The sequence below is a fragment of the Sparus aurata genome, chromosome 19 (assembly GCF_900880675.1).
Source record: "Sparus aurata chromosome 19, fSpaAur1.1, whole genome shotgun sequence".
NCBI lineage: Eukaryota > Metazoa > Chordata > Actinopteri > Spariformes > Sparidae > Sparus > Sparus aurata.
This window is the reverse complement of record NC_044205.1, coordinates 10899945-10920820: the sequence shown is the minus strand read 5'-3', so window position 1 is coordinate 10920820 and position 20876 is coordinate 10899945. Positions and strand designations below refer to the sequence as shown.

Here is a 20876-nt window from a genome sequence, read left to right as displayed (position 1 = left end):
TCAAATCTTTACATCAATTTTACAATCAGCTCTAAGCAATAAACTTGCCTCATTATAATATTGATTCATTCCACCGTCCACAGAAACACATTTTGAAATCTCATATTTTTTCGCTGGCAGCTGTTGACAGTGTGTTGGATTATCATTATTAGTGGGGCTGCATAAGGAGATTACATTTATTTCTCTCACTGGCACTGTAGCATTACCATTAATAATTCTTGATGAGGGGATTTTGGGTGCTTTTCTAGCACTGGAGGTTAGGGGAAAAGGTGTTGAATTAAAGAATAGTTCAGAAGGCTAAAGTCTGTGACAAAACCTTTCCAAATGCACACACTCTCACCCAAATAATTCATTTCTATGCCCTGACTTTGGGAATAACAGACTGTACAAAAGCTGAAGTGTTCACGCTCAGCAACACTAGTCCACATGCTGCCCTTGTCTCTGTCTCATTCTTCACTACTTTCTGCTTGGTTTACATTTGACTGAGGCTTTCAGGGTCTTGTCCAGCTCTGTGACATTAAATGAATCCCCTCGGGCGGCACAAGTGAAGTGTTGTGAGTGAATACATGGCCAACTTGATTTTCATTGTTTGGTTCCATTTTTGACGGAGGCAAGTGGAGAAAAACACAGCTTAGCAACAAGAAAGACTAGATGACAGGGCTGGCAGAGAAACACTAGAATGCAATTTGGAGATATTCAACAGGGGAAATTGCTCTTTGTCTCATCAAACAGCTTCAATCATTCCTAATTCATTGGTTTGTGTTTACGCACACCTATCCGATATAAAACCTGAATAATCTGTCAAAACAAGCTGACACTCAAATGTTTTTAAATGTAACAACTATTTTGTTACATATTACAACCCCGCTATGCCACTCTCGATAACTCATATTTTGAGCGCCAGGAGAAGGGTTGGACACAGAGATGTAACCTGCTCACCATGGTTATTTTTTTAGAGTCTTAATATTGCACCGTTATTGGCCGGAGGCTACACAGCTCTATCAAGAGGTTGGCGCCCAGAAATGTCCCATTCATATCAAAACAGGAAGAAAAATGAGAAAACACAGGCAGAGGCAAGATACAGCCACAGCCACAAACTTATAGTGTGTTATAGGAGATGACTGAGAGGCATTATTTTTGTAGTCTGTGGATATATTCATTGTATTTTAGGAAAAGGCTAGATAGTGTACCTTAAGTTCTAGACGTGTGCTTAAATGTACTTAAATGCAAACAGAGGAGACTGAAGCCTATGATATTTGTTCATATTGAACAGTTTCAGTTTATTACCATCCAGAGTGCAACTTTGGGCTATAGTTTTCCCCTCTTCTTTCATTCATCACAAGTGAAAAACTGAGAAAGGCATAAATATTTAATCAAGCAGCAAGTGTAATAGGCTGCTGAATACAAACCACTCATTGCTATAGCACTCAGTAGCTGTACTGTTAAACCTGACAAATTCAGCTGAAAAGTGAAATTCATGTATCCGTCATTTATAGCACAGGTTACAATTTGTATGATTTTCATTTAAAAAAACATATGGCGAATGCAAGTGGTCGAATCAGTTTTAATGCTGGTCGAGGAAAGCCATTAAGGGGGAAGTGGGTCAGGGATGATCCTCCTCCTTTGATGTGGAAATCTCTGGTCTTCAAGGTTGTGACTCTGGAAAAATAGGACATTGTATCGATGGAAGGACTGCAGAAATGGAGGAAACGGTTGGAATTTCTGGACTTAAGTGAGGTGGAAATTGGGCGTCAATCAGATGCATACATGCAATAATTATCATTTAATTTCCCCATAAAGTGTATCTCTTATTCTTGAACTTCTGTCACTTATGATTATCAATGTATATGGACCATTCCTGTAATACTACTACTATTTTTACTCATGTATCACCATGTATTCCATAAAGTAAACTAAAAAGAAAAACAAACTGCATACTGGAACTTTAACTTCAAGCATGCTCAAACAAGCCATACATTTCACTTTGAGACATGTGCAGCACAGGTTGAGCTTCAGTAGTTCTGCCTCAACACGGGATATTTTGGAGCTCAGTCCAGCCCCAGTGGGTTCATCTTCTGCTGACATATGGGCCATTCCATGCCAAGTCACCTAAAATCCAGAACTTTTCCAGGTCATGTCGTGGATGTTCTCGACAAAATTCATGTTGAAACTGAGACATGCAAAATCTTATAGCTGTACTCCAAAAAAAAGTTATCAAGTCTTTTGCTGACATTTGGTGAATGCAGTACATGATATGTTTATATAGTAAATAAACATATTTTAGATATTTTTAGTATTTCCACAAGTTTGTCTAAACATGAAATTAATTTGCTATTCTACCGTTTGTGCGCTTGTTTATTTGGGCCAGTGCTCCTAAAAATCCCTACTTCCTAAAGAGTTTTTAAAGTTTTGTACCATCTCATGTATTTTATTATCCTTTGTCTTCTCCAGCACTCTTGTGCTGTTCAGCTGCCTCATTCTCAGGTGGATATCTGCTTACTGGAGCCAAGTTGGACCCTGCCAAGTGTTTCTCTCCAAAGAGGGGAAAGCAGGAGGAAGCAGCAGGACAGAAAAGCAGGAGGGAGAGCATGTGCAGGGTTTCTGGAGTGCCTCTAGTTATTCTGTGTCCCAGCACCATCTTCTCAGTGAAGAGAGAGAGACCGAGAGAGAGAGGGAGAGAGAGGGAGAGAGAGGGAGAGAGAGAGAGAAGGAGGCTGGGAAGAATAAGGGGTCAGTCCAGAGTTTATCCTAGAAAGGAGAGGAACTGCCTGTGTATGTGTGTGAGGAATGAGTGTGTGTGTTGTGTTTGCTTGTACTGATGTTTAAGGTCATTGTTCTTTCACCCTGCACACAGAGGACGTAATAACAATCCATCGCCATGAGTCGGCCTACCTTCTTTGAGGTAAGTCTGAATGTACAGAATACTTTGGATTTATCTGAAACTTTTTATGTTAGGCTAATTTAAAGTTTTAGATTGCCTAGGCCTCAAATGAACAATGTTTAATGGAGGCCAGGCCGAATTTGGTCTTCAGAAACTTATTTTTTGCAAATTCTTTACTTGTGCTGTGAAGTACTGTAAAGACAGGACGACATAAGACACTGAAGACAACACACGGAGGGATGCTGAAAGAGCTAAAGTCATTACTCTTGAAATTAGTCTCAGTTGCACGTTAGAGCAGTGCTTCTGCTCAGCAGCCTCATGATATGGTAGAAAAACAAGATTATTGCTTTCTGCATCCCAAACACTCTGAAGAGGTTCAAAGTGTCACCAGAGTTTAAAAAGTCAGAATTTCTACATCAGAGAAAACAAGCTGAACTGGAGCTTCTTTCATCATTTTACTCTTGCCTCCAGTCTTGTCTCACAAGGACTGATGAGTACTAATGAAGACTTAGACAAGCAATTCACTGTAAGTGCAGCAGGCCTATGAACTCAAGCTAATTTACAACATGCTCTGGGATGTCTGCCATGTTCTCACTACACTGTTACGTTAAGGCTGTAAGCCAGACTAGTAAATATTTGGATGGTATGAAAAGATAGAAGACTTATGTTTAGGAGAGATAATAGAGTTACATGGAAAAATGTACGTCACTCTCATGTCTGTAAGCTAAATCTTATGCTACAGACCAGCAGCCACTTAGGCAGTGGTAGCATGGCATAAAGACAGTTAGCTTCGGTCTGTTCAAAGGTAACAGTATCTGCCGAGCAGCACTTCTACTTATTAACACAGTATATTTCATTCGTTTCATCAGTGCAACAACCTACCAGTAGGATTATTTTTAGGCCAAGCACAGTAACTTCCTGTATTAGAGATGCTACTGTAGCTGGCAACTTTTACTTTTGGACAGAGCCGGGCTAACTGTACCTGCATGTATCAGTCCAATCTAACCAGCTGCTGGACGTAGCTTCACATTGAATAGACGGACACGAGAGTCGCTTTGATCTTCTTACTGAATACATGGATTTCCCAAAAGGTTCGACAATGAACTTCAAGATTTGTGGGTTAGGCAAGAACTTTGGACCGTCCAAATCAGGTTTGAACAAGCTCTCAAATTGCTCTCTGCATTTCTTCACCGCTTTTTACAGAACACCACAGGAAATTCAGCCTGGCTACTTTGCACATTAGCAACCTCAGAGCTGACAGTCCTTCCACTTTAGGAGCATGATAGCATCTTGCCTCTCAAAGTAATAGTATCAGTTGTGTTTGAAAGTTATACTCCAAGAGTTGTGCTGTTCTGAGCTGGACCGTGACAAAAGGTACAAACCTTTTCAGTACAGAGACAGATGCTTTAGGATTTTCAGCATGCAAGGACACAGACGAGGGCTCAGTGTCATTGCTTTTCTTGGTTGAAAGATTCAATTCTGTCCAGTTTGTAAAGTGTGAAAGCAAACGGGACAATGGTGGCTTATACGCTGTACAGCCATATGCAGCTGATCAGCTTCAATAGTATCATGCGCAGTGTTTAAAGTAATGATCCTGTTCACGCACAGCTCATCGGCTTTCACATTACGAGGAGCTGTTATGGCTGAGATTCTTTCATAGCTGGTATCCGTTATTATCAAAGCAAGATGTGGTGAAGAGAAAAAAACAGGTTAGAGTTTAAGTATGATGCCCCTCACGCGCACAAAGCCTTCAAAAGCCCTCACAAGCACGTACGCACATGTTCTGTATATGACCTGTGCTGTCAGCAGTGCCCTGTATTCCCGCGAGAGGACATGGGCGTCTGATAATCAGATTTACAAGGGCATGGCACAACTGAGTGCGCAGCGCTTTACAACGCAGCCCTAATGACACCCTTGATGCTCTTCACGATCGCGCAAATGCATCAACATGTGCCCCTAGAAGGCAGTTGGGAAAGGTTGGCAGATGGAAAGCAAAACAAACCCATCTCCCAGGATGCCCTTTACTGAGACGTCAGCATGCTCTCTGCTCAGATCCTGCAAAGCGCGAACACACACTGCAAAGAGTAACAAGAAGAAAAGCTCATGTTTTATAGCTAGAATTGTAAAGTGTACAGCAGGGTTTTTGGGGGGTAAAAATCTCCCTGTATTGGGAGGTTTTGCTGGCAACAAGAACTTCATGAGAGAGTTTTGTTCTCCTTTTTAAAGATTAATTTGATTCCGTAAAGGTGAGGTGGCACAGATCAACAAAGAATTCATGACTAGGATGGAATGGAGGATGAAATGACTTCCCAAACCTGTTTCTTTTACAGTGCCAACAGCAAATGGTATATGCATAGAGCTCGCTCTCTCTCTCTCTCTCTCCCTTTCTCTCTCTCTCCCCCATTCTCTTTCTCTCTTTCTCGACTGTGCACTCAGCAAATCTTTAGGTATCCATTAGCGGGTTATTACACTGTCCAGTAAGGGAACCAATTTAGCTAGGACAGCTCTGCTGAGCAGCACAGTATGGAGTGCTTTCAGGGCAAATTGTGGGCCGCCACCCACCATCCTCCTTGCATATGCCGTACATCACCACTGACATGGTCTAATTAAGATGAAAAAGATGTGTGCATGAGAACAGCGGGACAACACAAGTCCTTTTTTCCCTACTAGACTCAACCAGCCTTGTTATCTAGATTGAGAATACACTGCTGATCGGGAGAACTGGAGATACTTGACAGCAGGGCCACTGAGAAGAGTGTCAGCTGTGCTTACCCTTATGGCTATGTCCTTATTCATATTTGTATGACTGATTCAATTCAGATTATTCACATTGCTTTTAGTATTTTTGATGAACACATGTTTCATACAGGCATCAATTTGCTTTCTAGATGTCCACATTTTATTCTGTGATTTGAGTTTGAGTTTTTTTAAATGTAGACCACATTTAATGTAATTCCTATTGCTTGCTGGAGTAACAGCCAAGGACCATCTACAGAACAGCTAGTATGTAGATATACTCCATGTAGACTGTTTAAGATTGAGTAGTTCAAACCATGAATGTTCTAAACAGGCCAAAATGATTGATGTGTATTGTAATATTAGTGTCAGTATCATGACTTTCTGTGAAGGAGCTAATACATGAATACAAATTGAAGAAAAGAAAAGAACTCAACACTTGAAAAGAAGAAATATGAAAACGTATATATATACATATATTGCAGTTATATTGTAGTGTATGTAAATATTCTATGACAGGGTCATGTTCTTCCAACCTTGTGGCAATGGAGAGGCGAGATCTTTACATCTTATTCTGAGAGTGATGTGAAAGTAGGGCCAGCTTTTACTGCCTGTGGTTTTGCTGCTGAGGCGGCACATAGAGGCTGAGCCTCCTCAAATTTACCACAACGTGAATATTAAGTGAATGAGTTTGAGACATGAATGAAAATCTCTTTTAATCTCTTGAATGTGTTTGTGTGTGTATGAAGTCTACAGTTCTACCTGGGTCTTTTGCTATATAAAAATGGTATATTGTGTTTTCTTCAGGTGAAAGTCCTGGATGCCAAGACCAAAGAGCAGCTTTGTTTTTTAGATAAGGTATGCAGACATATTGCCATGTAAATGATAGTTCACTATATTGTTGCACCAAATACACAATATCCTGAATGATTTTAGACACATTTCTTTCGAGATAAATTCATGTGGGTTTGAAAAGCTTATGGCTGCACTGCATGAGTGTTTAATGACTGTGATGTCTTTGCTTTAGGGTATTTAACACAAGGAACACTGTCAATCTCTTTACTGACAGTATATAAATGCTGTATTTTTTTTTTGTTTGTATTTCATTCAGGTGGAGCCCTACTCTACAATTGGAGACATCAAGAGCCTTTTCCACAAATCATGTGAGTATTCATATGCAGTCAACCAGTGGGTTTGATGGGTCTGACAGTTCAGCTTGTTTACTGTAATGATTATGGTATAAATTCTCCAGTACAAGATATCAATATGAAATTATGTAATTCTGTTGAATTATTGTTTCGTATATTAATTGCACATTCACTGTAAATTAAAAACGATAATAAGGTTGCTATGCTTTTAAGTTTTATCACACAGTATCACACCAAGCCCCCAGAGAGCTGTCCTGTTAATAACAATTTCTGGTTTACTCCTCTCAAGCCCACAGTGGTTCTGTCATCAGCGTGTGTCTGGTCAGAAATGTTACCAAATGTTTGCCAAGCCTGAGGCCTTGAGCATCCATCAGAGCAACAGAGCTCAACATTAATCCATTGTGATCAATTATTATTTGGCCTCAGGCCAAAATCTGTGTGTGTGCAAGGCCAGCTCTGCACAACCCTCTGTGTGTGTGTGTGTGTGTGTGTGTGTGTGTGGGTGTGTGTGTGTGTGTGTGATTGAGCCTCTCAGATCCTCACTGGTATCCAGCAAGACAGGCCCTGAAGCTTGATCCCAGTAAGTAGCCATGTTGTGATTATTTTAAGTAAAGTATGTGTATGCTTTAGTGTCTCATTAAGCAACTTTAAAGCTGCAGTATGCAATGTGATTCCAAATTGCCTTGGATGGCAACTGTTAACAGTTATACTTTATAGAACTTCGATTTCATTAGCCAGAAATACTGTGTAGCAATGTCAGTAAACTATGAACCACAGTGGATATACAGTCACCCAGGCCCTATCAGAAAATGCAGGCTTTTCAGCGGCACAATTTAAACCAAGAGTTTTGAGAACTGCCTGTGGTCTCAATGTATTATGGTCCTTTTTTAGATAACAAGCATAAAACAATTGATGCTAGTCTGCTGATGCCTCAGTAGCTAACTAGCTAGCTAGCTACTATGAAATTGTTGCTGATTTGCACATGACAGTGTGTGATGATTTCTGAAATTTAGCCAGACAAATGGCAAATTGCATTGTGATAATATCAGGATGGCCACAGTAGCACCAGAGAAATCACCACAGCTGAGGAGAACATACTGGTGATGTCCGATCGCATCTGTTTACAAAAATACCATTGACAAAAAGGAGGACATATGAGGGTTTTGGAGATTTGTCCAATTTCATAAGTGGATGTTTCAACCACTAAACCTTGTAACCTTGTTCTGGGTGGCAAGGCAGCGCTTGAAAATAAGGATTTATGCAGCTCTATCGTCATTAAATGGGTAACCTGAAGGAAAAACACACATAAGGTTGTTAAGAATACAAATTAGCAGCGAGCAGTTAGACACAGCATGTGTTCTTTATAAAGAGCTCACTCTGTAAAAAGTTTTCCACATTTTACCTGTAATTTATTGCGAAATATATTTGGTCCTTCAGGCTGTTCTGTCATCTGTCATTGGTGCAATTTGTGGTTTGACTTAACTTTAGACATAGAGTTCATGTCTACAATGTGAAGGACACGGTTTAGAAAATACATTTACATAAAGCTACTTTTCAATTCAAAAGTGCTGCAGTTGGAATTTAACAGTATCAGTAACAGTAACAGGATATTTCACAGTAACAGTGTGACAATGATGACATTGAAAAACCTTTGTGCTCAATGGATGAATTTACGGGGAGGATTATGACATGAAATCACTATATTATAGGTGTGACACAGAATAAACAAGAACATTTGCAATGGCCTTCAATCTGGTGGTGAATGAAAGCATAAGAAGTCCCCATGACATTGACTGTTCTTCCTTTATTTTCAAAATAAAAGGTACACTGCTTCATGTTCATCCTTTCTATTCATTTTAGTTATATTTAAATTATAACAGAAAAGGCAAATACAACACATCAAATACACAAAGAAAAACCTACCGTGAGGTATGATGTTGGAGACCTTTTGATGTAAGGCTATCTTGTTACTAAAAAGCAGAGTGGAGACTTTGGTTAAAAGCTATGTGGGCCACTTCACCCTGAGGATATTCTAAAAATGTCATCCAATTAGTAGAGCATATTATCTGTGGCTGTGCCCCCATGAGCCTTCAGGTAGAGAGAACGTGTGCTGAACACTGATCAGACCTTCATTAAAAACACTCCTAAACATCAGTTTAAGCCACAATGCTTTGCACACGACTGCTTACATTTACATACTTATAACCAATATCTGCATGGCTGTGATTGCAAATTCTGTCAATGTGATCATTTCTCAACTCTGGAGAGGTTGATAACCCAGAGCCAATATTTTTCACTGTAATAAAGACTTTTTCAGCTTCCATTTCAGAGGAAGCTGAATTTGTGTACTCACATTTTTCTTCTTCTTCAGAGGAAAAATCACTTAGAGATGATGAAATCTTACAGAGTCTACCGGTTGGGACCACTGCCACCATGTACTTCAGAGATCTTGGCCCACAGTTAGGTTGGACTATGGTAAGAATTGATCACTTGCTTGATGGCTTGAGGGCTTGATGGCTTGATTGATTGATTGATGGCTTGATTGATTGATTGATTGATTGATTGATTGATTGATTGATTGATTGATTGATTGATTGATTGATTGAGAGTATGGTGGGCCATTTATGTCCTGCAGGCCCCACTTCGTGTAGCCCTGGTATATAGTGATTTATAAAGTGATTTTGCCTCCAGGTGTTTCTGGCAGAGTGCATTGGGCCCCTTCTCACCTACCTCCTCTTCTATTTTCGAGTCCCGTACATTTACTCACACAGATATGCCTTTACCTCCAGTCCCCATCCTGTTGTCATGTAAGTAGAAATAAGAAATTGAAACTATTGTTGTATGATTTTGCGAATATGCATCTTCACCTTCTTGTCAAGATGTCCACCTGGCCAGCCCCCATGATACCATGGGAGAAGTGTAAGTGCGATTTCACAGTGTTTTTCATGGCTACATGACGCCTCTCTTCTTTCTTAGAGCGATTGATATGCTGTATCATTCATTCATTAGGTTAGCAACTTTATCAAGTATATACTATTAACACTAATATTATTGCTCAGCCCACGTACAGTAGCTAATGCTTCTAAAGCCTTGAAAGTGCCTCAAAAATCTACTTTTCTTACAATTAGGACCTTTAACAATGTATTGTTATAGTATTTATTTCTTGTCATTTCCTTTTTATTCTGCCTATTTTATGCTTCACTACATATGGAATTACAATTACAATGTAGTAAAAGTCAGTCTCTGTAAAATTACATCAGACTCTGAATTATCTCTCTCTATTATTGACTCTGCATTATCTGCTGTCCATATACCATCTTTTCTGACATGATTTAGGCCTAATATAACTGTTGTTTTAAACAAAATCTTTATTCAGTTGCACTATGACAGGATGGTTCAGACTCTCCTTTATTCATGTTGATCTGTTTATTGATCCACAATCTCTCTGTCTTGGGTTGTCACTTTATTGTAGCTAGTACCTGGAGGAATTTTCCACACCCTGCAAATTGGGATTTTCACCAATGTTTATCTGTTTTTGTCTGTTTTCAAATCTGTATGAATTTTCAAATCACAAGTCCTGTGTCAGTTAAACAACCCTTCTTGATTTTGTTTAGCAGCTTGTTGTATATGTTTATATTATTCTTCTATTATTTACAGTCCATTGCGACCCTTTTGCTGAATCCAAAGAAAGTTCTGTTGTTGCAGTGACTCAGTTTTGGCACAGTGATCATTTAAATTTAATATTTTCTCATCTGAAATTCTAAACCTGCTGAGAGAATACTGTGACAAAGTTGCATACTATGACAAGAATGTAAAGCAGTTAACTGTACATATTAGTACTTCTGACCTTGTTCCTCTGTCTCTCAGACTAGCCTGTGCCTGTCATACCTTCCATTATATGAAGAGGCTGATAGAGACTATCTTCGTGCATCGTTTCTCCCATGGGACCATGCCTCTCAGGACAATCGTCAGGGTGAGGACATCCCTACTACCCTTGAAAAGACGAGCCTCTGATAATATGCTCACCTGCTCTACAATGGGTGGCCTCCTTTTCCCCTCTCCCATTCCAGCTGTTGTGTTACTGATTTTAGCCTAAGGACTTCCTCTGCTACAGTATACTGCTCACATTTGAGCTTGTGTCCTACAGGTCTTCTAGTGTGTGTAGTGCCAAAATAGAAATCGAAACAAAGTAAGAAATACATTTACATCTTAAATGTCTGGTTTAAATGTACATTAAATGTACCTAATGCCAAGGCTGTAGCTATGGAGTCAATCAATGGCAATCCCAACCTTCCATTTCCTGCTTTTCCACCAGGCTGAAGTGAAGTGTTATTATTTGCATGGTGTTAATGTACCATCAACAGGTGATGGGAGTAAACAGATCCTGACTTGACGCAAAGGTAGCAAGTGGAATATGCTGCGAATGTATGGGCTGTGTGTTAGCTAATGGGTGAAATGTGTGCTAGGACGCTAATGATTTGACAGGAATTCAGCATAACACTGTATCCTAACTGCATGTGAGCGTACAATGCAGCGCAATGCCAGACACCTGCTGTCTTCACTGCATTGGTGAATTATGCATTCAGTTGCATCATTTAAACACACCCTATCAGCTGTGCACTGAAGATCAGATTGGAGACCACTCACAAGTAAAAGATGTGTGAGTTTGCTACTATGGCTATACTATACTATACAACAGCTATCTTCCCATGTTTGTACTTTTGAATAACAGAAAACACAGTTTATATTGTGATGCTTTGATGTTTCTTTAACTGGAAATATTTAAAAGTACAGCCAACAGCAACCAAAGATGGTGTGTTTTCTTACCAGAAACTTCCAGCTCCCTGGCAATCTCCCTCCAGCCAGCTGCTACCTTATTTAGGTTGTTGTAGTAAAAGGAAAGGATATTGTATAAATAGCACAAGCAACAGGAATTAATACAGAAACAGGGCGTTTGTACTGCATTGCTCTCAGCCAGTTAAAAAAATAGGAAAAACAGAAATTGAACTTATGTTTATTGCGCTTTCTTTCGTCGCCTGCAGTAATGATGCGCTATAACATTGCGAGACAATAACCATTCATAGAAACATCATTTTATTTACACAGAAATGTACAGTGATATGTCCTACTCATTTTACCGTTGAACTTTCCACACATAAAAGTAATGAAATAGTGAAACAGCACAGTGTTTGACGTGTACACACAGCAGTTACATTTTTTTTTCTTATTATTTATATGTTTTATATCATATATAGGGAGACATTTTATTTATATTTTGATTATGACCCTGTATCATGCAATGATAAAAAAAAAAAGAAAAACATTTTTATATTCATACATTGTTCTGTTTCCTCTCAGAATTGTGCCTATTACTGGGGTTTCTCAGCTTGGTTGGCATACTATATCAACCACCCTCTTTATACACCTCCATGTGAGTCAGCCCATGTACACACACACACACACACACACACACACACACACACACACACACACAATGCTGTTTTTTGTCTTCTGTGCAGCCATTCAACACCAGCATGTCTCTCTTCACAGCATATGGAGAAATACAAATTAACTATGCATTGGTCATGTTCGTGGTATGTATACTGGTGTTCACTCACATCCAACATAAATTTGGTGTAAATGTATTGTCTGTTTGACAGTAAGCTGTGAAACTCTTATTTCTCCTCCAGATTTGTGAACTTGGCAACTTCTCCATTCACTTGACTCTGAATAATATCAGAGGGGATGGTAAGTTGTACTTGAAGGAGGAATAGGTCTACAGCCAATTTTGAGGACAGTGTATAATCCATCAATTTAGAAATTGTGTGACATAAACAAAAAACCATCCAACACTGCCTGAAATCCTTCAGTTGTCTCGATTTGATTATTCATCATCAAGAGAGCCACTTAAAGTTAAATGTTATTTGGTCTTTTTATTTATTTCTCAGGATCCAGGGCCAGAAGGTTTCCAGTGCCAACTAAGAATCCCTTCACATGGCTATTTTTCTTTGTATCCTGTCCAAATTACACATACGAGGTAATGGAAAGCACTTAGAATAAATTATTATGGCAATAAATATCATCTATACTTGTATATTTACCTCTGTATGCCTGCATGTTTGAAACATACTGTAGGTAGGAGCTTGGGTGAGCTTTTCCATAATGACCCAGTGTCTGCCAGGTATGTACGGTACTTTTTTTCATGAATCCTCTTACTGCGCCAGTAACAATAGTTTCACTGAAATTTGTATGTTCTATAAACTGAATATTTTGTATTCCAGTGGCATTGTACACATTATTGGGGTTCATTCAGATGTCCATCTGGGCCAAAGGGAAGCACAGAGCCTACATCAGGGAGTTCAAGGACTACCCCAGCCTCCGGATGGCCATTATCCCCCTGATACTCTGATTGTGATCAAAATATGAACTATTGTAGCTAATAAGGGGTGTATGTTACTCCTTAAAAGTGTTTTTTTACTAAACAAAGATGTATGCTGTCCAGCACTATGCAAGTTTTTTATATCAATGAATGAACTGAAAGGAGTGGGAATGGGAGCAATAATATCATGGCAATACACTGGGGCCTTTTAAAAATTGCCTGGAACATTTTAATTGTTTCAACAACAGGTTTCCGTTTCTTCATAGTAGTTTGATTTATCATTTTCTTTGTAGGATTCTTCTCAATGATGAATGCTTTCAGCACTTCTAAAGGTTTCATGTGAAGTAAGAGAAATAAAACAGACTCTAGCTCATTATAAAGTGCCTGCAGAATCAAACTAACAGACTAAAGCAGGAATGCTGATAAAGCAGACATTTAATTATGCTAATATTAAGCTTTTTCACTATATATATCAGATTACTTCCCTCAGAGAAATTGAACTGTACTGTTGAGGTGTAACTTCTGGCATTAATGTGTAGGGAGTTTAGCAGGTTGTCGTGATAACTGCTGTGGTTCTCTAGCTCTTGCTGTCTAATCTCAGGTTTTGTGAAACTGTTTTCTATAAATATGAAAAATCTCAAGCAATTCTGGTGTAAAAAAAAAAAAATAAATAAAAAAGGCCCACATTTTATGGAAAATGTAACTTTATTTGACTTGATGGTCTTTTCAGAAACATTGCTTTTTGTGTCATTGTGTCAAATTCCGCTAATGACACCAAATGCTGGTAGAACGCAGACAGTTTACCAAAGTCGCACATATGTATATGATAAAGCATTCATTCACAAGACATTGGTGGCATAAAAATAACATGTGACATCAAAATGACTTTCATAGCAGCAGGAGGATTTTGTAAAAACGATTAGCTGTATTGCACTAGCAGAGTTCTTTTTTTTTTTAGCAGATTGCTTTAAATGGTGATGCTTCAATAAAAGCTGCATCAATAAAGTGCTAAGACTATGCATCTCTGAGTGCTTATTTCACATATCTAAAGAAGGCAGAAAAAGATCTTGCTTGGCATCTGAAGCAAAAAAATTGGACCAATACATTCCTTCAAATCAAGCTCCCATTGCAACCCAATATTGAACTTTTCCGACGTATCATCAATCAAAATCATGGTCCTTGTCATAAATCTAAAGCTCTGCTTCACTTAGTTTTGCAAGGCCTATAAGGTGAGCAGAAGTGGAACATATAGCAGGCACATAAATGCTCCACACTTTCCAAATTCAAAGCCCGCTAACCCTGTTTACTGTGGAAGCAAAGTAGAGCATGTGTAGTATCACAACATTTAAAATCATCAGTCAGACTTATCAAACCTATGTTATGTCCCACATGTGGCTGCCTCATTCACAGATGGAATTTCTAGGCATAACACCACAAAATGGATTGACAAGAAATGCAAAAAGACTTCTTTTGCCCAAATCTGGGAGAGAAACACAGTTCATCGTCTGTGATTTTAGTATCCCACAACTGATCGTTCACCAGTTTCTTGTCTGTACCATACTAGTGGCGGATTTCATGATGAAACTATACAGAATCTTCTGGTGATTCAGGTTCTGTCAACTAGCTTTCAGTCCTCCACAGTACACACACATCGATAGGCCACTTTCTTTCAACACATTGGCCCTTGAAATTGAAGCCAACATCCACCTTCCAGTTGAGCCCATTGAGCTGAGTTTACTTCCCCAAAGACCTGATGGATGTGGTGTCAATATAGCGCTGTGCCCCAGCAGCTTTTGGATGCAACACAATAGCGTCATCCTCTCTGGACTGTTGCTTGGCGAAATTCACAAAGACCTACAGGGACACAGAAACATTAGGATCGACATGTTGTCCTCTGAACCAAAACGGCTGCTCTGACCTTGAAAAATGTGATAGTCAATAAAAGTGGAAGACACTAGAGAATGAAAAGGAATGTAGCATGATTTGTTGGAACCACTGACTGTATATAAAGATGAACCAGACAGCTGCCCAAAAGTGAAGCCAAAACATCTGATCGCCCCCTGCTGGCTTGTTGCAGTATGGGTCACAAAACCCTCCCCTTTCACATTATCAGATGTGACATGAGGCAAATTAAGAATTAAAAGTAAACTTTAAATACATGTTACACAAAGCTGGTTTTGTCATATTAAGCAGTTCTTATCGAGATCATGTATTTTCAAGGGTTTATCTCTCTGATATGTGTGGTTTTAAGTAGCTATTAGATGCTATGAAAAGCAGGTGAAACATCATGATTGACAGCTGAACTGCTGCGCCAACAGCACAGTTGTGCTTTCAGCAAAATGCCAACATCAGCATGCTGTCAGTCTCGTGACGTTACTTACATGCAGATGTTAGAAGGTATAATGTTTATAAAGTTTACTATATTGGTTTAGTGTGTTAGCATGCTAGCATTTGCTAATTAACACTGAACACAAGGTACAACAGAGGCTGATGGGAATGTCAGCCTGACCTTGACCTGATGTTGGCATTGAATGAAAAGTGAGGGGGCTGTCAAAGTGATTACAATTGATTCTGTGAGTTCATCCCTAGAACCATGCCGCTAGCATGGCTAAAAATAAAAAGTTGATGACTTAATTAATGAATGACTTAATTTATTGGCTTTCAACCAAGCCATCTGATCCTCCCAAAAGAAAAACATTCAATTCCATTTTCATAATACATTATGTTGTGTTTTCTTATGCTCATTTACCTGATCAAGAGTGGTCTGTGACACTGAGTAGTCCTCTATGTTGAGCTTGTCTTTGTTAGCCAGGACCATTTGAAAGATCCTAGCCAACGAAGAGGAGGATATCTTGTACTGCAGAGTGTTGTGGTGTTTCTCTCTCTGGATGCAGCCGGGGAAGGTGCTCTCCATGAACGCTTCGGCAGGGTTCAAGTCAGGGGCACAACCGGGCTTAGCTGCCCTGATCTTCATGGTCACCACGTAACCATCACCAAACCTGTGTTCACATTGTTAGACGATGAGCAATTGAGCAGAACTTTAATTGGATTTTGTATATACTGTTATATGAATTTAACATAATTTTGACGGAGATTAAGTAAAATGACTAACTTGTATTTGAGATGCTGAATGGTTCCCAGACACTTAAATGATCCATTAACCATAATTGCTAAGCGGGTACACAGCGCCTCGCATTCCTCCATACTGGAAAGAAAGAAAGAAAGAAAGAATCAAAATCTGTGCATAGAAAAATGAACCCAATATAGACACACAGTCAAACACCCACAGCAGGTAGTACCTGTGTGAGGTGAGGACCACAGCTCGTCTGTCCTGAATAACACTCATGATGGAGTTCCACAGGAAGCGTCTGGAGAGAGGGTCCATGCCTGTAGTTGGCTCATCCTGGTATACAGTATTCGTAACACATTAACATACAGACAGAAACACCAAACCATGCTCATATAACTGCAACCTCTAATTAAAACCTAGCACTGTCATTAGTGTTGGCCTCACCAGCAGCACCAGCGCAGGGCAGCCTATCATGGCAATGGCTGTGGAGAGTTTCCTCTTGTTACCTCCACTGTAGGTCCCTGCACTTCGGCCTGCATCCTCTGAGAGACCCAGCTTCTGGATGGCCCACTCTGCAACCTGAGGACGAGGACAATAAGTGTCTCAGGCTACAATTCTGTCTGACCTCAGTAAAGTAAAGCTGTATCCTTGACACAGAATGTATCCAAATGACAATAGCACATATTGTAGATTTAAAATAGATAGGGTCTCTAACTGAACTTCTCTGAACGTGAGTAGTACATGATGACCATTTATGGTCAACTTTGCCATTTCCTTGTCTAGCTGATATGCTGATATCTCTGTTCTCTGTTCTAACAAGCTTGCATTTGGTAAAAAATTATTATATCACCTTTCATTAATCTTTATGATTTTCACTGTTAGTTCTTTCCCACTGAAGACAGGAGCCAGATTTAGTGGGTGTTAGTGGGTTTTTTGTCCAGTGTGAAAGAGGTTAATGATTTACTTATCTTAATCATTTTACAGTGTTGCTAACCCTCTTTAAAATGATTAATTTCTTGGCTAAGGCTGCATCTTACCCTGCTTATCTCAGCCTCTGGAACTCCACGGAGGCGGGCATAGAGGTGTAAATGTTCTCTTCCTGTCAGCAGTTCATCTATGGCATCAAACTGTGGGCAGTATCCCATGTTTTGGTGGACCTCCAGGATGTTGGTCAAAATACTAAAGATTTAGGGGAAAAACATTTCTGGTGAGCAATAGGATTTATAATACACAAGCCAGATCAAATTCCATATTGGTTACAGCCAGTTAGAAAAAAAACAATATACTACAAACCAATGACCAGCGACTGAGGCCTCTCCAGAGGTAACGTCAATGTCTCCAGTCAACATCTTAAACGTTGTGGTCTTCCCTGCTCCATTTACTCCCAGGAGACCAAAGCACTGCAGAGGATCATGAGATAAACCATGAGAGATGAGGAGTAAAGTCACCAGAATGTTCCTTCTGTGGAGTAGAGTGCATCATACAAACCTCTCCCGGTGATACTCCAACACAGATTCGGTCCACTGCAGGGATGATTGTTCCTGTGTACGTCTGGCAGGGCAAGATGAGAACACAATGAAGACAAAAATTGTCCAGGATTGATCATAGCTTGAAAAGAAAAAAAAAGTCTCACCTTGGACAGGTCTCGTACACGTAAAATGTCCTTTGTTTTTTCACTCATATAAATTCGTTCTCTTTCCTCTGCCACATCGAGATCTTCATCCAAAATCGGCTTTGGGCAATCTGGTATCCTGCCAATGGAAAAATGAACTGCTCATCAAATCAGCTCCTAGTCACAGCACATTTTAGATTGTGTTACAGCATCCCTGCATTTTATGACACACATTTTAATTTTGAAAGAGCAAACACTAAAGTACATCTGGCAAAGATGGTTTCGTAATTCAAACTCTACTGCACTTACCAGTGATTTAGGAAGACGCGATACTGGAAGAGAATGTTAAGAATGAAATAGACGAATCCCTCAACAGCCATGCAGAATAGGTTCTTCCCAATAAAGTCCCAGCTGTAGGGGTCCAGATTGTAGTCCTCACCTGAAGACGCACATAAATGTTACACAACCGTCAGTCATATTTTTACACTTTTATATATATTATATATTATGCATATTGTTTTAGGTTCACGTTTTTATTTTTATTTTCAATTAGAATATGTTCACATGCTTTAATGATCAAAAAACACATTATTATTCTTATACTGTTCATTGCTGCAGCACTTCTTTTCACCCTCTCCCTGAATTTGCTGTTAAGTGCCCGTCCCTTAAAAGCCCATTCAGCTTTGATTGGTCAGCTCTCACAGGCCTGAACAAGCCCCAACAGTCATTTTTTACAACTCTGCCCATGTTTTTTGTTTCTTTTGGGACTATTATGCATATGTCTTGTATGTATGTACGTATGCGTGTGCCTTGTATTACCAAATCGAGCGTAGATGTCAGTCACTGCCTGGTTCATGGCCATGTCTATGAGGCCTCTGCCCAGGCAGTAATGGGGGAAGATGAGCAGCACGGTCTTTAACAGCTGGTTGAGCTTATACAGAGCCTAAACAGAAATCCAACACACGCAAAATAAGTGGGATACAGAGGACACATTGTAGATGAAATTTACAAACACCAATCCCCGTGGTCTTACTGTGGTGCCCTCAAAAAGGTCCAGGATGAAGGTGATGGCACTGCTGTTGATACCGATGAAGAGGTTGATACATGATAAAGAGACGTAGGCTGTGCTTGGGACACTGAATATAAAGGACATGGGGTACATCATGGGTGTCACAGACCACCTACAACAGAAGGAGAGAGACCAACAACAGCGTCACTTAGGTGCCATTATTGTGGCAATCTAATGCCAGACACGAATGATGTACTATTATGCAAACCAGTTGTGGGCTCTGCCTGCTGATCAGCCTTTTAAATCCAACTTATTGATAAAGTGGCGATGCTGAACGAATTGAAACATGGAAATGGGTCTAATTTTGTACTAGGCATTAATCTCCAGTTCTTTGTAAAATAACTGTATATTTTAAAGCCTATCAAAGGTGCAAAATGTTAACATCAGTAAATCATCCCTATCTTAATTAAATCTTGAAGATTTGCAGCCCCATTTCTATACAACATCTTACATTGTGCTGCTGACAGCATACAAAAGGTAAAAGATGAAACGTATTAAGTTTGTGAAAACACTGAATACAGAAGTTGTAATATACAGTATGTGTGTGTGCATAAATTGTTGAGTTTGCATGTGCACTGTGAAAATCTATCCATTACATTGATTAGACTGTTGATATTTTGACTGTGACAGGCACTCAGCTGGGTCTGTTATCAGCTAGCATGAGCTCTGGAGTAAATTCGACCCACAGGAGCATGACAACAATCTGGTGGTGACATGTAGGCTAGATGATCTAGGAAATGATCTGCCACAGCAGGCACTTGAAAATCCACCAATGTGTGTAAGAAGTTAACTGATCATTGTGGTCACAGAATGAAAAACAGCGGTATAATTATTAGCGGTATAAATTCCTGTATCATCCTGTTGTTAAAAATCTGCAGGTTATTGTGTAATCAATTCAAGTATTAGGATTTAAATTCTCTTTTTGATAGAGAAAATGTTTCTCTACAAAAACAATTACACAGTCCCTGTAAAGCTGACAGAGGATAATGCTGGAACTTACAAGGTGACATTTAAAGTATGCGTGTTTTAGATTCAGTGGCATCTCAGAGTGAGGTTGCAGATTGAAACCAACTGAACACACCTCCTTTTGAAACCTTCTTAGGATGTACAAGAACCTACGGTGGCCTTTGGGGAACATAAAAATGTGAAAGGCTCCCTCTAGAGCCAGTGTTTGGTTTGTCTGCTATGGCAGACTCTGTGGAAGAGGTCCTGCTTCCTCTGTAGATATAAAAGGCTCATTCTAAGACAATGAAAACCACTCTGAGTTCATTGTGATTATACACTAATGAAAACATAACTATGACTATTATATTTGATTTCAGTCAATAATTGTGTTAGTTTAGTACAGGACACAGTTGTGAAACTACTAGCACGACATTAAAGTTATGGCAGTGTCAATAGTTACGGTTATAGTAGAGCAGGGTTCTCTAGATAAATGCACTTAGAGCTTCAAAAAGACAAAAACCTACCCATAAAGCATAAGCAGGGCAATAAGTGGTTGGAGATTAGTTGGTGATGTGTAGCACTTCTTATTGAAAAAGATGAAGATTTCCACCACCATGGCTGCACTGATGGAGTAATTCACCTGGAGGAACAGCACAGACACAGTAGGTACTAGTGTCTATAGATATTTCATGAGCACAGAGAAGAAAACCTACTGACACATCTTTGCCCTGGTTGTTCTTTTACAATATTAACATTTCCAAGGCTTTGGTACACATCTCATAAGGTAACATGGTCACTGTACCATGTCCCAGAGAAAGTTGGCCATCCAGTAGACCAATGGACTGACACCACTGACAAACTGCAGGTGTTTAGCCTGGGTAACCCTCTCCTGGATCAAATAGAGGACAAAGCTGGCTGGAACGAAGGACATGGCAAAGATGACACAGATGGCCACCACTGCATCCACTGAGGTGGTCAGGCTGCGGAAAGGACAGAGGGAAATTGTTAGCTAAAATAACATAAATGTTATTTTATG

The 20876-nt window shown here is 39.6% G+C and overlaps 2 protein-coding genes across 4 annotated transcripts in view; one reads left to right on the top strand and one right to left on the bottom strand.

The window, feature by feature from the left end:
* The first annotated feature begins 2583 nt into the window (after positions 1 to 2583).
* On the top strand, positions 2584 to 13811 carry tecrl2a (trans-2,3-enoyl-CoA reductase-like 2a). 2 transcript variants are annotated; one of them, XM_030398904.1, is made up of 13 exons: positions 2586 to 2902; positions 6425 to 6475; positions 6729 to 6780; positions 7301 to 7345; positions 9137 to 9240; positions 9457 to 9572; positions 10633 to 10738; positions 12124 to 12196; positions 12316 to 12359; positions 12456 to 12513; positions 12714 to 12802; positions 12901 to 12946; positions 13047 to 13811. In XM_030398904.1, exons 1-13 carry the CDS (start codon positions 2879 to 2881, stop codon positions 13172 to 13174), a joined length of 936 nt encoding a protein of 311 aa, XP_030254764.1. In that variant the 5' UTR covers positions 2586 to 2878; the 3' UTR covers positions 13175 to 13811. The 2 variants fall into 2 exon arrangements, with proteins under 2 accessions (XP_030254765.1, XP_030254764.1); XM_030398905.1 differs by lacking the exon at positions 6425 to 6475 and having other exon boundaries at positions 2584 to 2902.
* Positions 13812 to 13830: 19 nt separating this feature from the next.
* abca4a (ATP-binding cassette, sub-family A (ABC1), member 4a) overlaps positions 13831 to 20876 on the bottom strand; it is a 37313-nt gene continuing 30267 nt past the window's right edge. For both annotated transcript variants that reach the window (XM_030398902.1, XM_030398903.1), the window contains 14 exons: positions 20643 to 20820; positions 20365 to 20480; positions 18860 to 19007; positions 18646 to 18769; positions 18136 to 18265; positions 17848 to 17965; positions 17703 to 17765; positions 17508 to 17614; positions 17252 to 17393; positions 16659 to 16793; positions 16444 to 16547; positions 16257 to 16349; positions 15894 to 16143; positions 13831 to 14998 (listed from right to left, as the gene is read on the bottom strand). In XM_030398902.1, coding sequence (XP_030254762.1) covers positions 14879 to 14998; positions 15894 to 16143; positions 16257 to 16349; positions 16444 to 16547; positions 16659 to 16793; positions 17252 to 17393; positions 17508 to 17614; positions 17703 to 17765; positions 17848 to 17965; positions 18136 to 18265; positions 18646 to 18769; positions 18860 to 19007; positions 20365 to 20480; positions 20643 to 20820 — 1828 coding nt within the window. In that variant the 3' untranslated portion in view covers positions 13831 to 14878. The remainder of the gene's footprint in view (positions 14999 to 15893; positions 16144 to 16256; positions 16350 to 16443; positions 16548 to 16658; positions 16794 to 17251; positions 17394 to 17507; positions 17615 to 17702; positions 17766 to 17847; positions 17966 to 18135; positions 18266 to 18645; positions 18770 to 18859; positions 19008 to 20364; positions 20481 to 20642; positions 20821 to 20876) is intronic.